The 20,446-nt window shown below is 36.5% G+C and overlaps 1 protein-coding gene across 1 annotated transcript in view; it reads right to left on the reverse strand.

Annotated features, from left to right (window-relative positions):
- Positions 1-1,511: 1,511 nt before the first annotated feature.
- The window catches only part of si:ch211-191a24.3 (tensin-3), a 41,285-nt gene continuing 22,350 nt past the window's right edge, over positions 1,512-20,446 (reverse strand). The window contains exons 16-28 of the mRNA XM_046835909.1: positions 20,307-20,439; positions 18,301-18,381; positions 7,791-7,947; positions 6,873-7,207; positions 6,600-6,686; positions 6,363-6,494; positions 5,201-5,296; positions 4,869-4,946; positions 4,655-4,732; positions 3,720-3,888; positions 3,535-3,603; positions 3,404-3,433; positions 1,512-3,294 (exon numbers count right to left, since the gene is read on the reverse strand). Of these exons, the coding sequence (XP_046691865.1) occupies positions 3,150-3,294; positions 3,404-3,433; positions 3,535-3,603; positions 3,720-3,888; positions 4,655-4,732; positions 4,869-4,946; positions 5,201-5,296; positions 6,363-6,494; positions 6,600-6,686; positions 6,873-7,207; positions 7,791-7,947; positions 18,301-18,381; positions 20,307-20,439 (1,590 nt within the window). The 3' untranslated portion in view covers positions 1,512-3,149. The remainder of the gene's footprint in view (positions 3,295-3,403; positions 3,434-3,534; positions 3,604-3,719; positions 3,889-4,654; positions 4,733-4,868; positions 4,947-5,200; positions 5,297-6,362; positions 6,495-6,599; positions 6,687-6,872; positions 7,208-7,790; positions 7,948-18,300; positions 18,382-20,306; positions 20,440-20,446) is intronic.

Raw genomic sequence — 20,446 nt, forward strand, 5'->3', positions numbered from 1 at the left:
AGGACTGGGATATGCCATGACCTGACAAAGAAGTGTGTGTGGGTGGATAGGGGGTGATTAACAGTTAATCAAGTATACAAGATCATAGCTGTTCAATGCATGTCGGTAAGTGTAAGGGGGGAAAAAATGAAGCTGGATTGGAAACGCTAGGAGCGATGTAACAATATCCAGTGCACTTTTATTTTTTTTAAACATGGCACCTGATTTCCTTGACATGGCTTACTTTACAATTGTATATATGAAAAAGAAACGTGCACACTTAGACATGACAACGCACGTTCGAGAACACCAACCCCCATAGCTCACGTAGGCACAAGAAGTTAACATAGACCCCCCCAGACACACATTTACATATACATATACCAACCCCCCAACCTCAGATTTCTAACCAGAACAAATTTCTATGTTCTAAAGCTAAACATACAGAGCCACCAACCCCCAAACATCACGTACATCACACATAACCCAAACACAATACTCATGTTCAATACACAAATGATGGATAACATCTATCTATCTATCTATCTATCTATCTATCTATCTCTATCTATCTATCTATCTATCTATCTATCTATCTATCTATCTATCTATCTATCTATCGAATGAAAACGTTTGAACAGTTTATTCAAAGTAACATAATCAAAAGAGTTTTTCATGATATTTAAAAGCTACTGAATACCGACTTCAAACTGACGTGGCATCAGTTAATATTTTAAAAGTATTTTTAACTCTTCATTGGGGTGCAAGTCATCACAATATTTGTATCATGTTTTATCATTCCAGCCTCACAAAACTAAACATCTCTCTGAGGCAATAACCCATTCCCTAATAACGTGCACACACACACACACACACACACAAAAACTTAGTCATTGCCATAGCTATATACATTCATTACACCTCAAACACTTCCATTCTTGATAGAAACACTTCATACATACAAGATCTAAAGCGTCAAACGGCCCAGATTATGAATCTTTAACTCTTAGTCCGGTCATGCTGTGACTTGAAAAGAGGTGACAAAGGCCATGAATAATCAAAACCAGAGAAAGGGACTCTGTGTGTGTAAGAGAGAGAGAGAGAGAGAGAGAGAGAGAGAGAGAGAGAGAGAGATAGCACAGTCATATAATGTCTTTAATCACTGTTAATATTTCCATTTAAGTTAAAATTTTACTGTCTCCATTAAAAAGGTATAAAATTTGTATTTGAAATTGTATGTATTTGAAAGTGTGTGTGTGTGTGTGTGTTTTGTGTGTGTGTTATGATGTTTAATATATCTAATATGATGTTTTAAACTTGCGGGGACATTTACCTGCTTTTAAATAAAAAAAAAAAAGCTAAAAGTTTACTCTACAAATCTTTTGGTCCTTAGCTTCAGATTTAAGTGTTGCACAGTTCAATTTAGCTGCATTACTAATTATGCCAGTGGTGTGCCAAGGTGTGTGTTAACCGTTGCCACCTGCTGGTTTGGACTGAAACCAAATCAGTCTTCATATATTGTCACATGCCAGTAGATTGTCAAAATGGTTTTATTATTTAAGAATAAAGGATGCAGACATATTTATATATCATTTACAACAAATGGAGTATGAATGAAATGGAAGGAGAGGAAGATTTCAGTGGAAAGACATAAAAATGGGAAGTATGTGGAAAAAATATAGAATGTAGAAATGTTACACGAAGCATGTTATTTTATTTACAGACTAAATATACTGTAAATGATATATCGGATGCTGTTAAAAGTCAGCCATATTTACTTCTATTGCATATATAAATAGTAGATAGTAAGGAAAGGGAGGGGTAGGGGGTTGGGGAGATGGGGCTGGGCCTATTGAAGACTTATCCAGGCTGAAGAACTTATTAATAAGGTAAATGGTAAAAAAAATACTGAATTTCTTCATTAGATTCTTAGGTTTGCTGCACTGAAAAATATGCCGAAGCTATGCATAGAAAGTGATATATAATGAAAATCTGAAGCACAGGAGCACTTTATATGACACATATATGAAAACTGCACTATAAGTCCTTAAATATAATGAAAGTACTGTATATCTGGTTATCTAGCAATGGATGCAGAAAAGGAAATATGAAATGAATGAACACAGATCATTATGCACTGCAATAAAAGGCTTAACGCTGAAAAGAAATGTGCATGTAATATCACTTATATGATGTATAGTACAGCACAAGACTTACCGAGTTATTAAAAAAAAAAACAATTGAGTCAATACTCAATTAAAAAAAGCTGGGCAAATCATAAATCTATTGATTTAGTGATATAATTCCAACCATCACTAGAGTTTCTGTGAACAAATTACAGGATAATCATGCACTGATAAATATAAAAGAAGCATACACAAAATATGAGCAGTGATGTAAATGATGCATATATTTACCAATAGAATATGCTAGACTGTCACTAATTATTACAATCACAATTTAAATAGGTGACTTTTAATAAATCATTTATGGCAGTAAGAGAGACGCTTTGAAAAATTGTCCAGTTTCAATCAGTTTCTTCCATTTTCAACTGATATGACTAAAAAAAATCGGACTCATTTTGCAGCCTAAATGATCTTTAAAAATGTGTATTTAGTTTAAATGATGTATGGTATCTTTGGTTATACAAAAATAGTGATTCAATTGCAGTTATTAGATTTGTTTAGTTGAATAAGCAGTGTGGTTTATTCAGTTTGATGATGTGAAAGCCCAGAGAAGATAAAAAAAAAACGGTGGCAAGAAATGTTTTATAAAGGGTTTTCGAATTGAAACCGAGATCTCGCACAACTTGCAGACTCCGAACAGTGCAGACTGTAACTCTGGTATGCAGATCACATGGTGCTTCTTCTTTGCGGACCGACACAGCCGGCAATTTAAAGTTATTTGAAGCTGAGATGATGGGACTCCCTCTATTGGAGGATCTGTGCAAAAGGCCCAAAGCCTGAGGTCTGTTTGCTCATTTAAAAAATGTGTTACACCAAACAAAAGACATTCCATCGTCTTTAATAGTCTATTTTTATATTCTTATAGTAGGCAGTAGTTTTGATGTCCTCTATGCAGGCACAAAATGTTTTTTGTTAGTGCCACGTCCGTATGTCCACTTAAATCCCGAATAGAGTAGGAAGATTTGCTGAAAAAAACATTCGACTTCATTTGGCCTTCTGGGAGCCGATCATCACCTTGGAGACGAAGTTGACGATAGCGCTGGCCGGCTGCTCAGGGTCATGCTCTGCAAAAAGGTGACACACGTTCCCCGTGCTGCTCCCACTCTTCCTGGCGACAAAGCCAAAAATCCTGTGCGGGCACATATATGTATTCAACTTTATTATTTCGATGTATTTATTCATTATAACATGACCAAAAAAGAAAAAATGTATTTGAAAAAAAGAAGAGAAAGGCTTACTTTGCATTTAAACAGCCATCTCTTTTCCATCTGCAAATAAAAGAATTAGTGAGCCTTGCTGGAATACGCACTGGGTATGATATAGATATAAATGGAGTTGTAGATGTAAGTGTGTGTGTGTGAGTATTTACCTTCTGTCTTGAGGGTCCAGGGCACAGAATATGACTGTGTTGACTGGGTAATGTCTTCTAAAGAACAATCTGGAAGCACAAGATATTTTTAACTGAAACTGTGATTTCTGAATAATGGTGTAAGGGATAAAAAAAAAAGTGTGTATGTATGTGTGTATGTATGTATGAGTGTGTGTGAGGCTTACTTCCTCTGGTTATCTGTAAGCGTGATGCCCTGTGCAGACACTTTGAAGTGGACGATAGTGGAGGTAGCTGGAGGATCCTGACTAAAAATGACTGTGGTGGCCTTTTGTACTGCCTGTACACCTGTCAGAGACTCCAGCTCCACACTGCCCAGGAACCACACATTACATGCTGAAACACACAAACGTGCACGGTTGGGATCTGCTTCGTCACATGTTTAGAATTTAAGGTAAAACAGAAAGACACTGGACGGATACATTTTTTTATTAAATAGAATAAATTAAATCGAAAGTGTTGCCTAAAAGAAAAGTTTTCCTGCAAGTTCTCCTGCCATTATCCAGCACTCTTGTTTACCTTCAGCATTACACCATATGTGTTTAAAATTGTTTTTTCATGTCTAATAACTGCTTGTAGTGCCAACTTCTAAATCCAAGAATCATCTCAAGCCTTTTAAAGCCTGGTGAGCCCAGTGTAACAACAGATAAACAACTCATGACTATTGACCAGATATGTAAATGGAGCTTTGCTTTGTTGTTTGCTGGTGATTTAAATGGCCTCTTTCTGTAAATATAGATGGTACTTGGCCTGCACAGTCATCATGTACATAAAGAACATATAATTTCAACCATTTGATGAGATGAGAATACTGCAGTCAGCCAATTTCATCCCTTGAGGTTAATACGATCTAAAATGTTTTTTACTTTGTACATTTATTATAGAAACAATGTATAATTAAATATAAAGCCAGTCTACTGAAGGTAGTGAATGAGTGCGTGACTCTACGAAAATTCAGCATAGAATCATCTACAAAATACTGACTCTCCATTTAATCAGTAAAGAAAAGTGTTGTGGTGTTCAAAGGCATGTGGGCTGCTGACAATTAATCGAGACACACATATGCATAGTGGACTTTATAGCTTCATAAAAGCTTACAAACCTGCCCCTTGTTTCAGTAACTCAGTGGCGGAGTTTGTAGAAGTCTGTCCTTGGGACTCGTTCAACTCCTCCAGAGGGTCTGTTAGCAAGAAAGGGGCAGGGACATTGAGAGGGAGTTGCATTTATAATGTGAAGCTTAAAAATGCACAGAATATGTTATGGATAGACACACACACATACACACACACACACTTATATATAAACAGACTAAGTACCTCTGTCTGGGATGATGAGTTTACAGGGCAAGGCCAATGGCGTGGTGGAATGTTGGCACACGAGAGCTGTCAAGCTTCCTAAAAACAATATAAACAACATTTAAAAATAACACATTAATCAGCTCAAAATCGAAACCAGTTAGACAGAAAGGCATTCTCTAATGATGATGGTGATGATGATGATGATGATGCATGATTTATTTAAAAATAAACCCCTGCAGAATTTGGCCACTAGAGGGAACTGATGGTGAACGGAGAATTATAAAAAACTCTTGCGTTTTCAACTAAACAGATTCACCAGGTGAACAGACGTACACACGCACACACATTACCGAAGTAGGGTTCGTTTGGGCAGCCCTTGAGCCTGACCCCTTTCTGTGTGCACTCGATCAGGAAATGCCGTACCAGCTCACTTGTCAGATCCCCCACTGCGCACAAACACAGGATTTGCCATTAATTGCATACAGTAAATTTTTCAGAAAATTTAATTTTTATCTCATACAACTGAGCATCTATGGGGTTAAGGGGCCTTGTTCAGAGGCACAGAAGTGGAAGCTTGGTGTGGCTGGGATTTGAACTCATGACCTTCGGATCCAAAGCAACTACCCACAAACTAATGCTGGAGAGAAACTTGGATGACATAGATTCATGTATGCATAAGTGTTAAAAATAGGCTCAATAATTTCAACGATCATGGTCTAATATCTGTTTTGGCTAGTACACGCCACGTACAGGCATGTTGCTGAATAGAATATGACACATGAATGTACACGTAGAGTATGTGATATTGAATTGCAGCTTGTGTGACATATCTGAGCTTCTTTGCTAGCGATGACGGCTGAAATATCGCAAATATTTTCCAAATTGCATTTTTATTTATCCTGACAATTTTAATGAGGGTAACATTGTAACTTTCTATATCACATGTAATTATTAAACTATATTAAATTAACACCTAGTAATTATGACCCGGAACATGGATATAGATTTTTTTTTTTTACATGTGAATCAGGATGCAGGGTGTGCATATATTTTTTATTTATGTGTGTGTGTGTGTGTGTGTGTGTGTGTGTGTCTGTGTGTGTGTGTGTGTCACATATGGTTTATAAAGTTGCTTTGACATATAAGCATAACACCTTCTGGCAACAAACAAAAGCAGATTTGGCTTAATTCCTGCTTCAAATTTCAATAGCGCTTATCCTTATATAACGCAAGGAAAAGGACATCCTGAATGGGGTGCTGACATATAACGAGACACAATCACGATACAGAGAATTTAGAAATGCCAATCATCTAAAATTAAGAGTTTGGACTGGAAGAGGAAACCCCCATGGGGAGAACATGTAGAATCTGAGCACAAAGAATGAAGGACTCAACCTCAAAACCCGAGGTTTGAGACACATGGCTAACAACAAAGCAATGCTCCTGAAGTTTAAATGCCACTATAAAGCCAGACTATGTGTGAATAAGATGCCGTGTTCTCAGCCATCTCACCTTTCTTGCTTTGCTGCAGGATGGAAGGTGGGGGTGTGGCCACCTTCATGGCTAATCCGTACGCTCCCCTGAACGAGTGACTGTCTCTGACAATGAAGGCGCCCGGCTCTTTATCTTTCAGTATCGCTATGGCTACAGCACATCAAGAGACACGGTACAAAACGATTGTAATTGTTAGGCAAAACTGTCAAAAAACGAGACATTGACATTGAAATTGAAATCATGATTGATGCTCACCCTGCTCTCTGGAGATGTCCGGCTTGTACCAAAATTTTGACGTGTCTTGAACAAATTTCACGTTGTCAACTTTACTGGAAAATGAATCTGTTCAATATGGAAAACAAGATGATTCACATTTCAGGTTTGTTGAACAGGATTTGATCCAGATATCTTTATTGACATTTGCAACAAATGGTTAGAGAATATAAAAAAATAATAATAACATGACCTGAAGATGATTTCTATTCTATTTCAGGTTGGTCAGAAATCACATAATGGGTCATGGTTTACCTGGACTAGGAGAAGATGCTATTGGTGACCCATTGTTATTGAGACCACCACTTGGGCTGAATGGAAAGTTCAGGGATAGCTCTAATCCATCCATCCCTCTCCTCTTCTGAGGTAGCAGTGGTGGCTGTGCTCCATTGAAGCCCAGAGTCTCCAGGCCCTCCATTGCTTCCAGTAGACTAAGCTCTAAGTTCCCTACGTCGAGACTGGGTGGCAGGGCACGAGGGGAGCTCTGGGAGTTGGGAGTGGAAAGCGAGTGTGGAGGTGAAGGTTGGGGTGTGTAGAAGCTCAGGGGGGTGTTTGAACCACTATCCAACCATGAATGAGCTGGAACAGGGCTGGATAAACAGGAAGGTATAGAGAATTTAAGAATAGAGATTAGCTCAGTATTAGCTGAGTCCAAACTCACAATCAAGTTCAGTATTACAGACATACAGATGTTTAAATAGATTTCTATAAATCTCTGACCTGAACTAGGCCAGAATTACACTCCAAGAAAATATTCTGACCAATCCGATTTGAGAATTTAACAACACTGTGATCTGAATGCTTTTCTTTTGCTGGGCCATAAAAAAAAATGTAATTTATAATTTAACACTTAATTATCACAATTGTGTTTTTAGTTGGAAATATTACACATATTTTTTCATTAATGTGATTATAACATAATTCATGTTTTTTTTCTCTCCACAAAGCAGAGGTTTGGCTGCAAAGTGGAATCAGGTTTGGCTCCTGCTTGGTTGGAATAAATGCCACTTTGTGAAAACGTTTGAAAGATTGAAGGCTCCTGACTCTTTTTTTTTCTTCTCTTTCATCTTCCTTGTGTTCTTTATCTCCAATGCCAACGAGTTTCTTTTCCAAGATTCGCAATAAATGAATTGTGAGAAACAATACAAGGGCAGAAGGTTTGAGTTACCGTACCGGTCAATGTTAGGGAGTGGACTTGAGGTGCTCACTGAGCGCATGGAGCCAAAGCCTCTCTGGCAGGGGGAAGGCCTAGACGTTAATTCCGAGTGAAAAATGTCTCCGTCTGATGACATGGAAGAGTGTGTCATATTATCCGTATATCCACGCGATTCTGTCAGACAAACAAAACAAAACACAATCTTAATGCAGTAAATTACTCCAATAGCTTTTATTAGTCGCTTTATATGTCGTTTTCTCTGTATAGTATAGTGATATTTCCAAAAACCATGAACCCGAATGGATCTTTTTTTGTTTGTTTTACAAATAATTTGCATACACTTTTAGCCCTATTATATATGATTAGTTAAGAAAAAACTGAACAAATAATCAAAAGACTGCATGTGATCAAACGTGTGTGTCCTTTGAGTGGCTTTAGTGGCTGGTGGTCTGCACACACACACATACACCCACAACCCCTCCAACACACCCAGACACACATTCCTAACATTGTGCACATAACACAACACAGAGCAGGCGTCTTATAACAGATTCACTCCGCCACGAGCATTTCCAAAATCAAACCCGAACCACACATATCAGAAGCAACGTAAATTGTCATTGAATTCTAAACGTGTCCTTGTTCAGAAATTAAGTTCATCTGTACATTAATAGTTTTCTTGTTTTTTCTTTTAATGAATTATAAGGCATGTATCATGGTGATGAAGTCAACAACAAAGAACACAATCCATGTAGTATACTATACCTAATATACAATTATTACATACACAATAAACAGTATTTTATAGGGCTGTCAAAATGAACACGTTATTATAGCGTTAACACAAATAAATTTTAACAGCACATGACCATTTTTATAAAAAATATACATAAATAAATATAAAATCAAAGCACCAAAATCCGCCATGGTACTCAGATCTGCCAATTAAAACCGTCTGTGTGGAAACATAGCTATGTATGTGTTCAATATAGTCAGCGTTTTCATTCAATATATTCAGAATTCATTCAATATTCTCATATATATATATATATATATATATATATATATATATATATATATATATATATATATATATATATATATATATATATATAAAATCCTGGTATAAGATTGCATGGTTTAGTTACAGCATAGGTATACAGACAAACATGTGGTAAGTAAAATTAAGCCCCATGCACATATACTGGAGATAATTAGTGACTCTAAAAAATAAACCATAAATGTGAATTCCCAAAATATTTGAACTTGTATTTGTTCAGGGACTTGTGGAGTCAATTAGTGGAATTGAACTTGAGAGTGATACTTAGAATATGAAAGAAAAAAAAAGATAGGTATTTGTTTGATAATCTGAAAAAAAATGTATTAGTCAAAAACAAAAATAGAAAAAAAAAAGACTCAAGCATCAGGAAGATAAACGCCCTATAGGATTGATGACGTTCACATAAGACCAAAACACCTGCCCAATGTATTATGCTGCAATCAATTCGGTAAGTGGAAAGTTATAACCATGCAAATTTCAAGGTTACTATGTCTGCCTTTTTTATTTTTGGAGTGAGTGCCAGCTAAATGTGATGAGGGACGTACATTTTCCTCGGTCAGCGATAATGGTGTTAGACAACAATACATCTCTATGTATGAACTAAACTACAGTAGATACATGTATATATAGTATAAATCATTTTACATGAATAAAATAATAAACACTGCTCTGGTATCTATTGATGCTGTGAACAGCCATGTTGATTTGATGTCAATGTCTGACCAGTGTTGAAAAGACCTCCTCAAGCTTCTATGTAGGAGTTCTAAATGAATAGATAGATCACATTGTTATTAATCCCAGAGGCAAATTCATAATGAGGTTTTTTTTCCACAAGTTTCACAAGATACACAAGTTTAGGTGGAATGCTGCATCACTGTCAGCATGTTCACTAATATCAGACGGTGGTTTATCACAGCTGCAAATAGAGACACCAAATATAGCTTCAGAAGATTCCTAGCCTTAGCATGTAAATGGTTGTTGGTTATTTCAGTCATCGTTTAATTTTATGGCATTATTGCATGATATTCTGAATAGGCAAGATATAAAATAGCTCTACCAAACACTGGGGCAACAAGATAACTGCTTGGAAATAATCGGACTACAGCAAGAATGTGATTAAAGTCCACTCAGATGTTTCTTGATGTAAGGGGCAAGCCTTCCAATAGTCCAGACACATGCATAACAACAAGAAATCATATATCGTGTTTTATATAACGTGGGCCTTTTTTTCTGCTGTTTGGCATAAAAACGATGCATACAAAAGACTCTGTGCCTCAGAGAAAACCATACTCACAACTGACTTCATAAATCCACCCCATAGAGAGCCAGAGATTCATTTTTGTTCTAAATATAGCAAGTGACTGCATCACACATCCTAAAAAAGTTATATAAACTCAAATTCTCAGCATGTAGGAGTTTAAGAGGCTGCGAATGATTAAAAAGTGTGTGAGAGTCAATCATTTATTCCAGCAACAGAGGCTCTCTGGATTATATCTCTGGCAGAAAGACAAAGAAGGACTTTAGTGTTACAGGCTTAACAAACTCACTATTCAGAGGAGGAATGCATGCATGCATGCGTACACGCACACACACACACACACACACACACACACACACAGAGCCAAGTTGAAAACTATTCAGCTGTTGTGATCAAAGCTGCACTGGGGAAAATGAGTTGGGGGAGGAGAGAGACAGAGGGGGGGAAGCCAGAGGAGAGACAAGCCAATTTCTTAACCTGCGTGATGGTTAGATCAACGGTATGACACTCTAGTTAAAATATTTCTGTATAATTTGTAGTGTTATGAATCATTTTCACAATTAGGCTCTTTCTCTTTCTTCCATAACGTCATCAGACCTAACGGAACATTCTGCATTTAACAAGGTTATCCATCATGTACTGGCTTTGTGATGTATAACGGTAAAGTTTAAGACTTACTAATAATATCTAAATACAAACTAAGACTGCTGCTATAATAAAGTACAAACAAATAAAATAGTTGAACTCTGCACTTTCACAAACTCATCTTTCACCGTTCTGATGAAACGTATTATTTTTATTCACTGATTCAGGCCCAAACTGCCGTTAAATACTTAGGCATGTACAGTACAGACCAAAAGTTTGGACGCACCTTCTCATTCAAAGAGTTTTCTTTATTTTCATGACTATGAAAATTGTAGAGTCACACTGAAGGCATCAAAACTATGAATTAACACATGTGGAATTATATATGGAATTATATACATAACAAAAAAGTGTGAAACAACTGAAAATATGTCATATTGTAGGTTCTTCAATGTAGCCACCTTTTGCTTAGATTACTGCTTTGCACACTCTTGGCATTCTCTTGATGCCTACTTTGAAGAACCTACAAAATGACATTTTCAGTTCACTTTTTTGTTATGTATATAATTCCACATGTGTTAATTCATAGTTTTGATGCCTTCAGTGTGACTCTACAATTTTCATAGTCATGAAAATAAAGAAAACTCTTTGAATGAGCAGGTGTGTCCAAACTTTTGGTCTGTACTGTATATACCGAAATACAAATCCTTAGCAACTAATCACCCCTACACAATTCATGCAGACTAAATGAATCATATCTAGCTGTATATCTCCCTAAACATTTAACATTGTACTGACCATTAAGTCATAGTATTGTCATGTCAGTATGTTGTCTACTCAATATACTTCTCAAATCTTCTAATGTGCTGCAATCGATTTGGCCCGTTCTTTGTCTAAAAGAAAAAAATGACCTGTTAAATGGTACCCATGCATAAACTATACCAATGTCTGAGATTACAAGCAAATTTTAAATGTCATACACGGTACGAACTTTTACGCAAACATGTTCTTTTCCTGCAATTCAAAGCAGAACTTCCTGAGTAAAACTGAATAACCACAAATAGTATTGGCAAACATGGAAAGACCTAAAAAAGGTACCTTCAAAATGACTTTTAATGCTTTATCTGGAGCCGTACCTGCTGCAGTGATTTAGTTTTATGCTTACACTACATGGATAAAAAAAACTTGATTGGTTTGTGCTTTTTGAACATTTCTATTCCACATTTACTCCCTATTTGTTCCTATAAAAAAAAAACTCCACTCTTCTGGAAAAATGTTCCACTAGTGTGTTTGTGGAGATTTGTGCTCATTCAGCCAAAAGAATGTTAGTAAAGTCAGGTACTGGTGTAGGTGAGGAGGCCTGGGGTGCAGTCAGCATTTCAATTCATCCCAGAGGTGTTTAATTGGGTTGAGATAAGAGCTCTATAGCAGGCCACTCAGGATGTCCACTCCAAACCATGTAAAACCATGTCTTTATGTAGTTGGCTTTGTGCACAGAGGCATTGTCATGCTGGAACAGGTTTGAAACTGTTAGTTCAAATGAATGCAAACCCCATCCAAAGACATCTTATACAATTATACATCTTATCCAATTAGTGTTGGCAACTCTTGTTATTAAAGAAATTCCCAGGAGAACTAGGGTCAGCTCATATGAACTTCTCTAAATACCAGTTAATTAAGGCACATGTTCAGAACCAAGGCATTAATTCACAGGAAGGACATTAAGAGAAATGGCAGAGGGTGTACATGGTGTTATTCATGTGATTTGCACTTTCCATGTGATTCAAAGGTGAAGAAAAACAATGACGTTATTTCTGTTTCATTGCCTAGCAGGAACAGTAATAAATAACATACCTGTACATAATGAGTATTAAACATACAGCTTTAGAATGACGAAACTAGACATTCAGTTGAAAATGACTTGTGAGCTGTTGCTCCTATGTGAATAAACCCAATCTGGGTTTAAAAGCAACACGTGTTTCAAGTGCTCCTGGGTTACTCAAGGACTCCTACAGTCCTTTTAACACAGACAGTCATAAATCCAGACTTTCTAGAAGCAAAAGAAAGATCTACAGAGAACATTCAAGCATAGACAGTCACAGACAAGGAGATACAAAAGATTTTACTCCCTGCGATTACATACAGTAACCCTCTAGAATAAACTTGAAGTTACTGCAATAACTGCAATCCCTTGATAGAACCCAATTTTAACTGATTGAATGTTATGTTTTAGTGAGAAACTTTAATACAGTGGAATATTTTGGACAAAAATGCAATAGCTGGTGTGAAAATGTGTGACAAATGAGGAATTCCAAAGGTCTTAAATCTTATTTGAGTGCCACATATTTATTTCACTTATTTTCCAAAAAATAATATTTAATGCTTGAACTAAGAAACAGGATGATTCAAACTATCAAAAAAAAAAATGGAAGAAATATCAGTCGAATGTTTTCAGCTATTTTTAATCGCTAAGATGAATGTTTTTCCCCAGTGTGATATCGAGGCATGAACAAGTAGCCAAATGTGCTTTTAAGTTGTTTACAAGCTGCTCCTATCTGCTCAGATCTGCAGAGTTATCTCGAGCTCGAGTTAAAGCCTCAATCACATTCTTCTCCAAAACCAACGGGCAAAACAGGAAAAGTATATCAAATATATAGAAACTCAAAATCCTGCACAAAAAAATGCATGCACTCACTATATCTACAGTTACTACAATAATCATAGTGTTAAAGTTTATTTTTCTTTACTGTTCACAAGAACATAGTTAAACATCAGTGGAGGAAAGTTAGGAGCAGGCCAAGAGCTGCACTGACAAAAAATAAATAGGGAGAGACATCTGCATATGAACACAGTGACATTCCAAAGCCTGTCTGTAAACACACACATTTACTCAGGTTGGAATCTGCATGTTATCAGCACATGAGATGTAAAGAGAGAGAGACAGAGCAAAAGGAACGAAAGAAGCGAAAGCCTCTACTCTTGTAGGTTCAGGATCTTCTTACACTGCCTGCTGTCTGAGTAGACAATGCAAGCTTGCCAGAGACAGCTACAGCAAATGGCTAATCCATTAGCATGCAAACACACACACACACACACACACACACACACACACACACACAGATATTACACAGAACTCTGCATTCAAACTCTGCATACAGAAATACACAGAAAGTAGTTTTTACACATACCCAGAGAAGCAGTCATGATGAGGAAACCCTCATGGGAGATTCATACACAGGAAAAAGCCAACTCCCTTGGTTATGTGTAAAGTTTTGCAGTTGGAGACGTCTCTGTCCCACTACCACTGAAACTATGTCTCTGTCTTTAAAGTTGACGCTTTTCTCTTTGCTTCTTCACTATGCTTTGCTTTCTGACACAAATAACATGTTACACAGTTACCTCTCTCTCGCTCGTTTACTCTCTCTCTCTCTGTCTCTCTGTCTCTCTCTCTCTCTCTCTGTCTCAAGCGTTCTATTTGTCTGTGCCACGATTGAATGAAGTCATTCAGTTGGCCGAGATCTACGAGCCTCCAGATGGAAAACTACTCCATCCTTTCTTTCTAGAGTAATGTGCCATTGAGTGACTGCTTTGAGGAGACACAGGGAGGGACAGAGGGAGGGAGGAATAAAGAGGGAGGGAGGGACGGACGGACAGAGAGAGAAAGCAAGGGAAAGCCTGAAAAGGAAGAGGAGGAGGGTAGACGACTGCCCCCGCCTGGTGCGAGGTCGAGGGACTGAGAGAAAAGAACACTTTGGGCTCATTAACATATGACTTCATGATGACTCTCTGGCTTTTAAATAAGCATCCTGCAGATCTTCACAATCTGTCCTGTCCAAGCACAAGGCCAGCAGCACAGGTCAAAGGTTATGATGTCCTCTTACCGATGTCCGTATGCTCACTTTTTCCCCTCTCTTTTAAGTGCAAGGACTCCAAACATCTGCTCTTTGCACGTGCAAACACACTTTCTCTTATACACTTCTTTACAGTGAGCAAAACATTATTTTGTTCTTTAAGTCCTCCCAGTCTTTCCAACACTTTCGTTAGTGTTCATCGAAAGAAATCAACATGCTGAAGCTTTCTTTCAGGGGACATTCATATCACTTAGCTTTGTGATTTCTGATTTCTTGGTCACTTGATAAACAACAAATTTTTTAATCAAATAAAAAAAGACAGGCTAATCAGAAAGCAACCATTTAAAGGGGAACAATGTATACAATTTATAATTAAAAAGTACCTTTACGTTAAAACTGCTATATTGCAAGATAATAGTAATGCATCTTGTGATTGTTCCACAATATTAAATGTGTAATTAAATACTGTATCTAGTAAACAGAGATGGCAAAACTGCACACATAACTCACTCAAGTAAATATAAAGATGTTTTAAAATACTCTGGTAAAAGTTGAAGTAGTGACTACACTTTTTCACTCAAGTTATAGTAAAGAGGTTTGGGCTCTGACATGTACTTAAGAAAAAAGTAGGCATCACTACTACCTGTTTTAGTGTCAGGCTGGTAACTAGACCTTACATCATATTAATATATTAAAACAAAATAAATAAAAATGTTGTTATCTAATGATTGTATCCAGGCGGAAGAGCCACTATATAGAACACAAGCAGAGAAAAGATGATGATGATCAGGTGATCAGGAATGTCTCTGTTCTCAGTCATGTTTACATCACTGACTCCCTCTGTCTCATTCACATTAACCCCATACTTCTTGTTGCCTTCTGTCTTGATCATTGTGCGCCTCCTAAATTAGTCTATATCTGTGGTGTGTGAGAGCCAGTAAATGATGCACCAGTGGTAGATTGAAAAAGCCGCGTAATGACAAGACACAGGTTGATGGACACCAAATAGATTAAAAGTAACGAGCCTGTTTGAAAATGTAAGAAGAAGAAAGTACATATTTGTGTCAAAAAATGTAATGAGTGAAAGTAAAAATTAAATAGTGAAGTAAAGTAAACTTAAAGTACAGTAATGAAGTATCTGTGTCAAACCTCTGGTAGTAAATATGTTATAACAGTTAAAAAGTTTTCTGTGGTATAAGAGTAATACCCTGCAAAATTGACATTTTAGTAAAGTAAAATATCTTGAATATAGTCAGATACTTTAGCTTTAGATGTTTAAGCCTATAAACATTTGTTTCACTCCTTTTTTGAAAAGCTATAATTTTTCTAAGAAGATTATTTTGCTAAGTTGATGAGAAAAAAGCTAAATGATCTAGAAGCTAGATGATGCTGTATGTCTATAGGCTTAATAATTCTATATTGGGTTGCCTGTAATCATATAATAAGAAATAATAGACAGATTTGACTAGATTCTAGATAAAATTACTTTTGATGCTGTTATTATTTGCAGTGTAACACACTTTAGATTGTTCTGTTATATGAACATGATCAAATGACAGTGACTGACCATTTACCTCACACAATATACAGTATATTTATAGAACTAGAAATAAAAGACTATTGATATAATGCAAACTGTTTAAAATATTTGGACATACTATGTGCAAGTAAAAATGTTCTGGGTGAGAAATAGTGCACATCATATGTTTCAAATGTAAAAATCTTTGAATATTATTAAATATTTGAGCTGAGTTATGATTATTGAAATTACACTGTCTAAAATAAAAGAAGCTAGTGGAATATTCTAATACAATAAATGTTTTAAAGCCAGTATGGTACTTTAGGTTTAATTTGCTTTCCACATGCTAATAATAACAAACAGCTGTTGGTGAAGTACACTCTATAGGAAAAAAGTTTGGGACACCTGAACATGAGATTCATGAGCTTTTTGAACATCGCTTTCCGCATTTAATTAGATTAGTGTAGTTTAGATTAGATGCTTTATTTGACTTGATATTGTCATTGTAAGAGACGACAGGTACAGGGCGAATGCAATGCATTTAGCATCTCACCAGAAGTGCAAATAGCAATGTATAGAAATAAATCTAAAATAAATATATAAATATACAAATAAACAATAAATTCATTATTAGAGTGCAAATGTGCAATCATTAATACTGTATAAGGTGCAAATGTGAAGATAAACACCGAAGAATATTATGTGAAAGTGACCATAATGGTGCCAAAAAGACAACATGAGGTAGAGTGTTGTACTTGATGCAACAATAAGAGAATGTGTAGAAGTAGGCAGTAACAGTAAAAGCTATCAAGGAAAAAAAAAAGTTTACAGTATGGGGTTAGTGTACAGTCCAATCTTTGAGTAGTGTTAAGTTGACTGAGTTGAATGTAGAGATCATCGTTTATTTATAGAGTTCAGTACACTGCTAGCTGAGGACAAGAAACTGCTTCTGAGTCTGCTGGTGCATCAGTAAAGGCTCCTTTAATGTCTCCCAGATTGGATAGTCTGGGGTGAGAGGTGTCTTTGATAGCTTTTGGAGTGTTTATGTGAAGATTTGTGCTCATTCAGCTACAAGGGTGTTAACAAAGTCAGATCCCTGGGGTGAGAGCGTTCCAATACCGATTCACACCTAAAGGTGTTCAATAAGGTTAAGGACGGAGCTCTACAGCAAACCACTAAAGATCTCCCACTACAACCCATGCAAACTATCTTCATTAAACATGTTTTGTGCACAGGGGCATTGTCATGCCGGAACAGGTTTTGGTCTCCTAGTTCAATAGATGGGAAATTACTGAATGTATGTCCTACTGCATCCAAACACATCTTATAAGATTGTGCACCTCCAACACTGTGGTAACAGTTTTTGGGAAGAACCACATATGGCTAGAAAAGTCAGGTGTCCCAATACTTTTTATTCCATATAGTATAATTGAACACTCTGGTCAGTTGTGCAATCGAAGCAATTCTGAAATATTTAATTAAATGTATGTATTTGTTAAATGTTCACAACACAGACCTACTAAGAAAAACTTAAAGAATCTATATGGATTGTTAAATTCATTGTTGAAATATAGAACAAAGTGTTGTTTAGTAATAGAGCGAGAGGGGTTGGTAAATAAAAAATAATTTAAATGATCCAATAAAAATTCAAAATTTTGTTGCTTGCAAGGGTAGGCAGAGATATATTTTAATAACTAGTTATATAGTTTTCAATCCATATCACATGCAGATATGTACATCCTTAAAACAAATCCTGGTTGAGGCACAGGATGTCCATTTCCTGGCTCACAAGGCCACTTCCTGTAACTGAATAAACTATTTTAGCAGCTATACACATTTTATTAAGGGAGCTGATTTCGGGGAGCTTAGGGGAATTCTTTAAAAAAAAAATGCATACAACAGCAATTTGGTCGAAACTTTGTTCCCGTTATCATACATGTCAAGCAGGCATGCATGTCTGCAGGCAAGCACACACATATATACACACACACACACACTGTCTTAATGCCAGAGACCCTGACTGATACGTGAGGTCAGCATAGAGCAGGGGGTCTCAAAGGAAAGCAAACCAGCTGCACGAGCCGCTGCAAATCATTCTCAAAAAAACTGTATGTAATGTAGTCATTTTGAAACAAGAAGAAGTGGTGAAGTTTTAATGTTCTCCAAACAAAGCCGAGTTTGTTCATTATTACGAGTGCAAACACTACGTTTTATTCGTTTCCTGTATGAGAGCAGACAGGTGAATGGAGTTTACCTTGCTGTGTCCTTGAGAGCAGGTGCTGTGGGCCGGCCTGAGAGCTGAGACTCACAGGGGAAAAGTCATACACACCCTTCACTGGTTAAACAAAAAGACAGAAACAAAATAAACATATTAATTACACTCACACATAGCGCTCGGTTCTGAACAAGCCATATTTATTCAATAGTATATTGTACTATGTGCGTCATTTCATTGGACCTAATTTCAGAGCTTTATTACTTCTGCGTTATCTTTAATAGCAATGTATAAAGCCTGTTTATTTCTGCCTAAGTGACTCTTCTAAGCAGATAATCTGGTTTAGGGACCATAAACAGGAAAATAAACTTTCTGCAAAGTGATAATAGTCCATAATGTGGGAATGCCATAAATTAGTGACTAGGAAGAACACGGAATGTGAGGTCATGGAACCCTTGGGTCTGGCTAGTATATCTAGTGGATAAAAATAACTAATGGTAAACATATATCTAATAAATGGAGTATTTTGAAATGATCGTATTAGCATAGTGAGATATAAGGGTTAGATTATAAGGGGAATGTGGGATTAGTTGTCAGGGTCATTAACTTATGGCAAAGAGAAAAAACACAGCTGTGAAGGTGAAAGAAAAAGAATAGGTGAGGTGTGTGAGTGTGTGTGAGACAGTCAAATACACACAAACAAAGAAAATTAATTATTAAGTAAAAAAAAAAAAGAAAGAAAAGAATCCATAACATGGAAATAAATGTATTACTGTAAGCAAAAGTTTTAACAGCTTAATTCATGAAGGGAGAGGAATGTGTGTGTGTGTGTGTGTGTGTGTGTGTGTGTGTGTGTGTGTGTGTGATAATGAGTTGGTCAAAAGAGAAAGTGTTTCTTCCTGCAAAGCTTTTCTTTCATTTCATATTTTCACTTTATGTGACATGAAAACATTATGTGATATGCAATATCAATATTTATGTGATATGAAATATCAACAACAACATCAACAACAAAAGCTTACATGTAATCTCAACCCTGGCTTCTTCGACAGGAACTGTCCCAGCATAGTAACAATGAACAATGAAGATACTGAGTGCAGTTTAGTTTGACTCATTCCTGCAGGTTATGAACATTAAAATGGAAAAACAATTTGCACCAGGAGCAGCTGGTGTAAATAGTCTGGCAAAGCCAAGCCACTTGTTGTTTCAAAGATAAAAATACATCAAAAGGCGGGTACATTAATGGGATCTACATCAGATTATTTACTGTTAAACACCTTGAAGCTATTTTTCGTTGGTAACAGAACAATAGTCATGACTAAGATACACAGAACAGGATAAAGAAGTGAGGCTGAGGGTCAGTTCTTTCTTGCCCAGACTGTAGATTCATGCAGCAACAGCTGTGTCTGGTGAATCATATTTAAATAGTGATGGACAGTAATGAAGTAAATGTAATTTGTTACTGTACTTAAGTAGCTTTTTGATGTATCTGTACTTCACTGAAGTATTTTCCTTTGGGAGACTTTTACTTTAACTTTACTACATTTTAAAGTCAAATATTGTACTTTATTTACTACATTTTGCGAAATCAGTCGTTCCTTTTCATTTATGAGAGGATAGAAACTTTTTGAACTTGTTTTGATTGCTTCGTGGTATCTATTTAGTACGAACACACAGTTCAGCATCAGTTCAACAGCAAGAAGAATAAATGATGGAAGAAATTCCTGACTCGAACTTGACACAACACCCGTGTTTGCGCATTGTTTTTGAAGTAGTTGAATAAAAGGTTTTTGGCTTATGATCATTTCAATAGATATCAATCAACTCATTAATATCACTTTATTATTAGGTAGGTGTGCTAAGAGTAACATAACTTTTCACATAAACTGAGTAGATTAAGAGTCTTGTGACAAAAAATTTAATAGGAACATTATTGCCATAATAAATCATAGTATTTTGGATACTCAAGTAAAAAGGGAATTTTTACTTTTACTGAAATTATATTTTACCTACTGTATCGCTACTAAACATCTGCCAGGGCTTACCATAAGGTGTAGGAGGTGTCACAGGAAATGCGGGTGTCATTGAAGATTGGTTAAGATCCACCCATAACAGATGGTCAGCCTCAGGATTGAAATCCCCATGATCCACTGCATCACTTGCGTACACGCCTCCAAACTGGCAC

This window comes from Silurus meridionalis, chromosome 23 (assembly GCF_014805685.1).
Source record: "Silurus meridionalis isolate SWU-2019-XX chromosome 23, ASM1480568v1, whole genome shotgun sequence".
Classification (NCBI taxonomy): Eukaryota; Metazoa; Chordata; class Actinopteri; order Siluriformes; family Siluridae; genus Silurus; species Silurus meridionalis.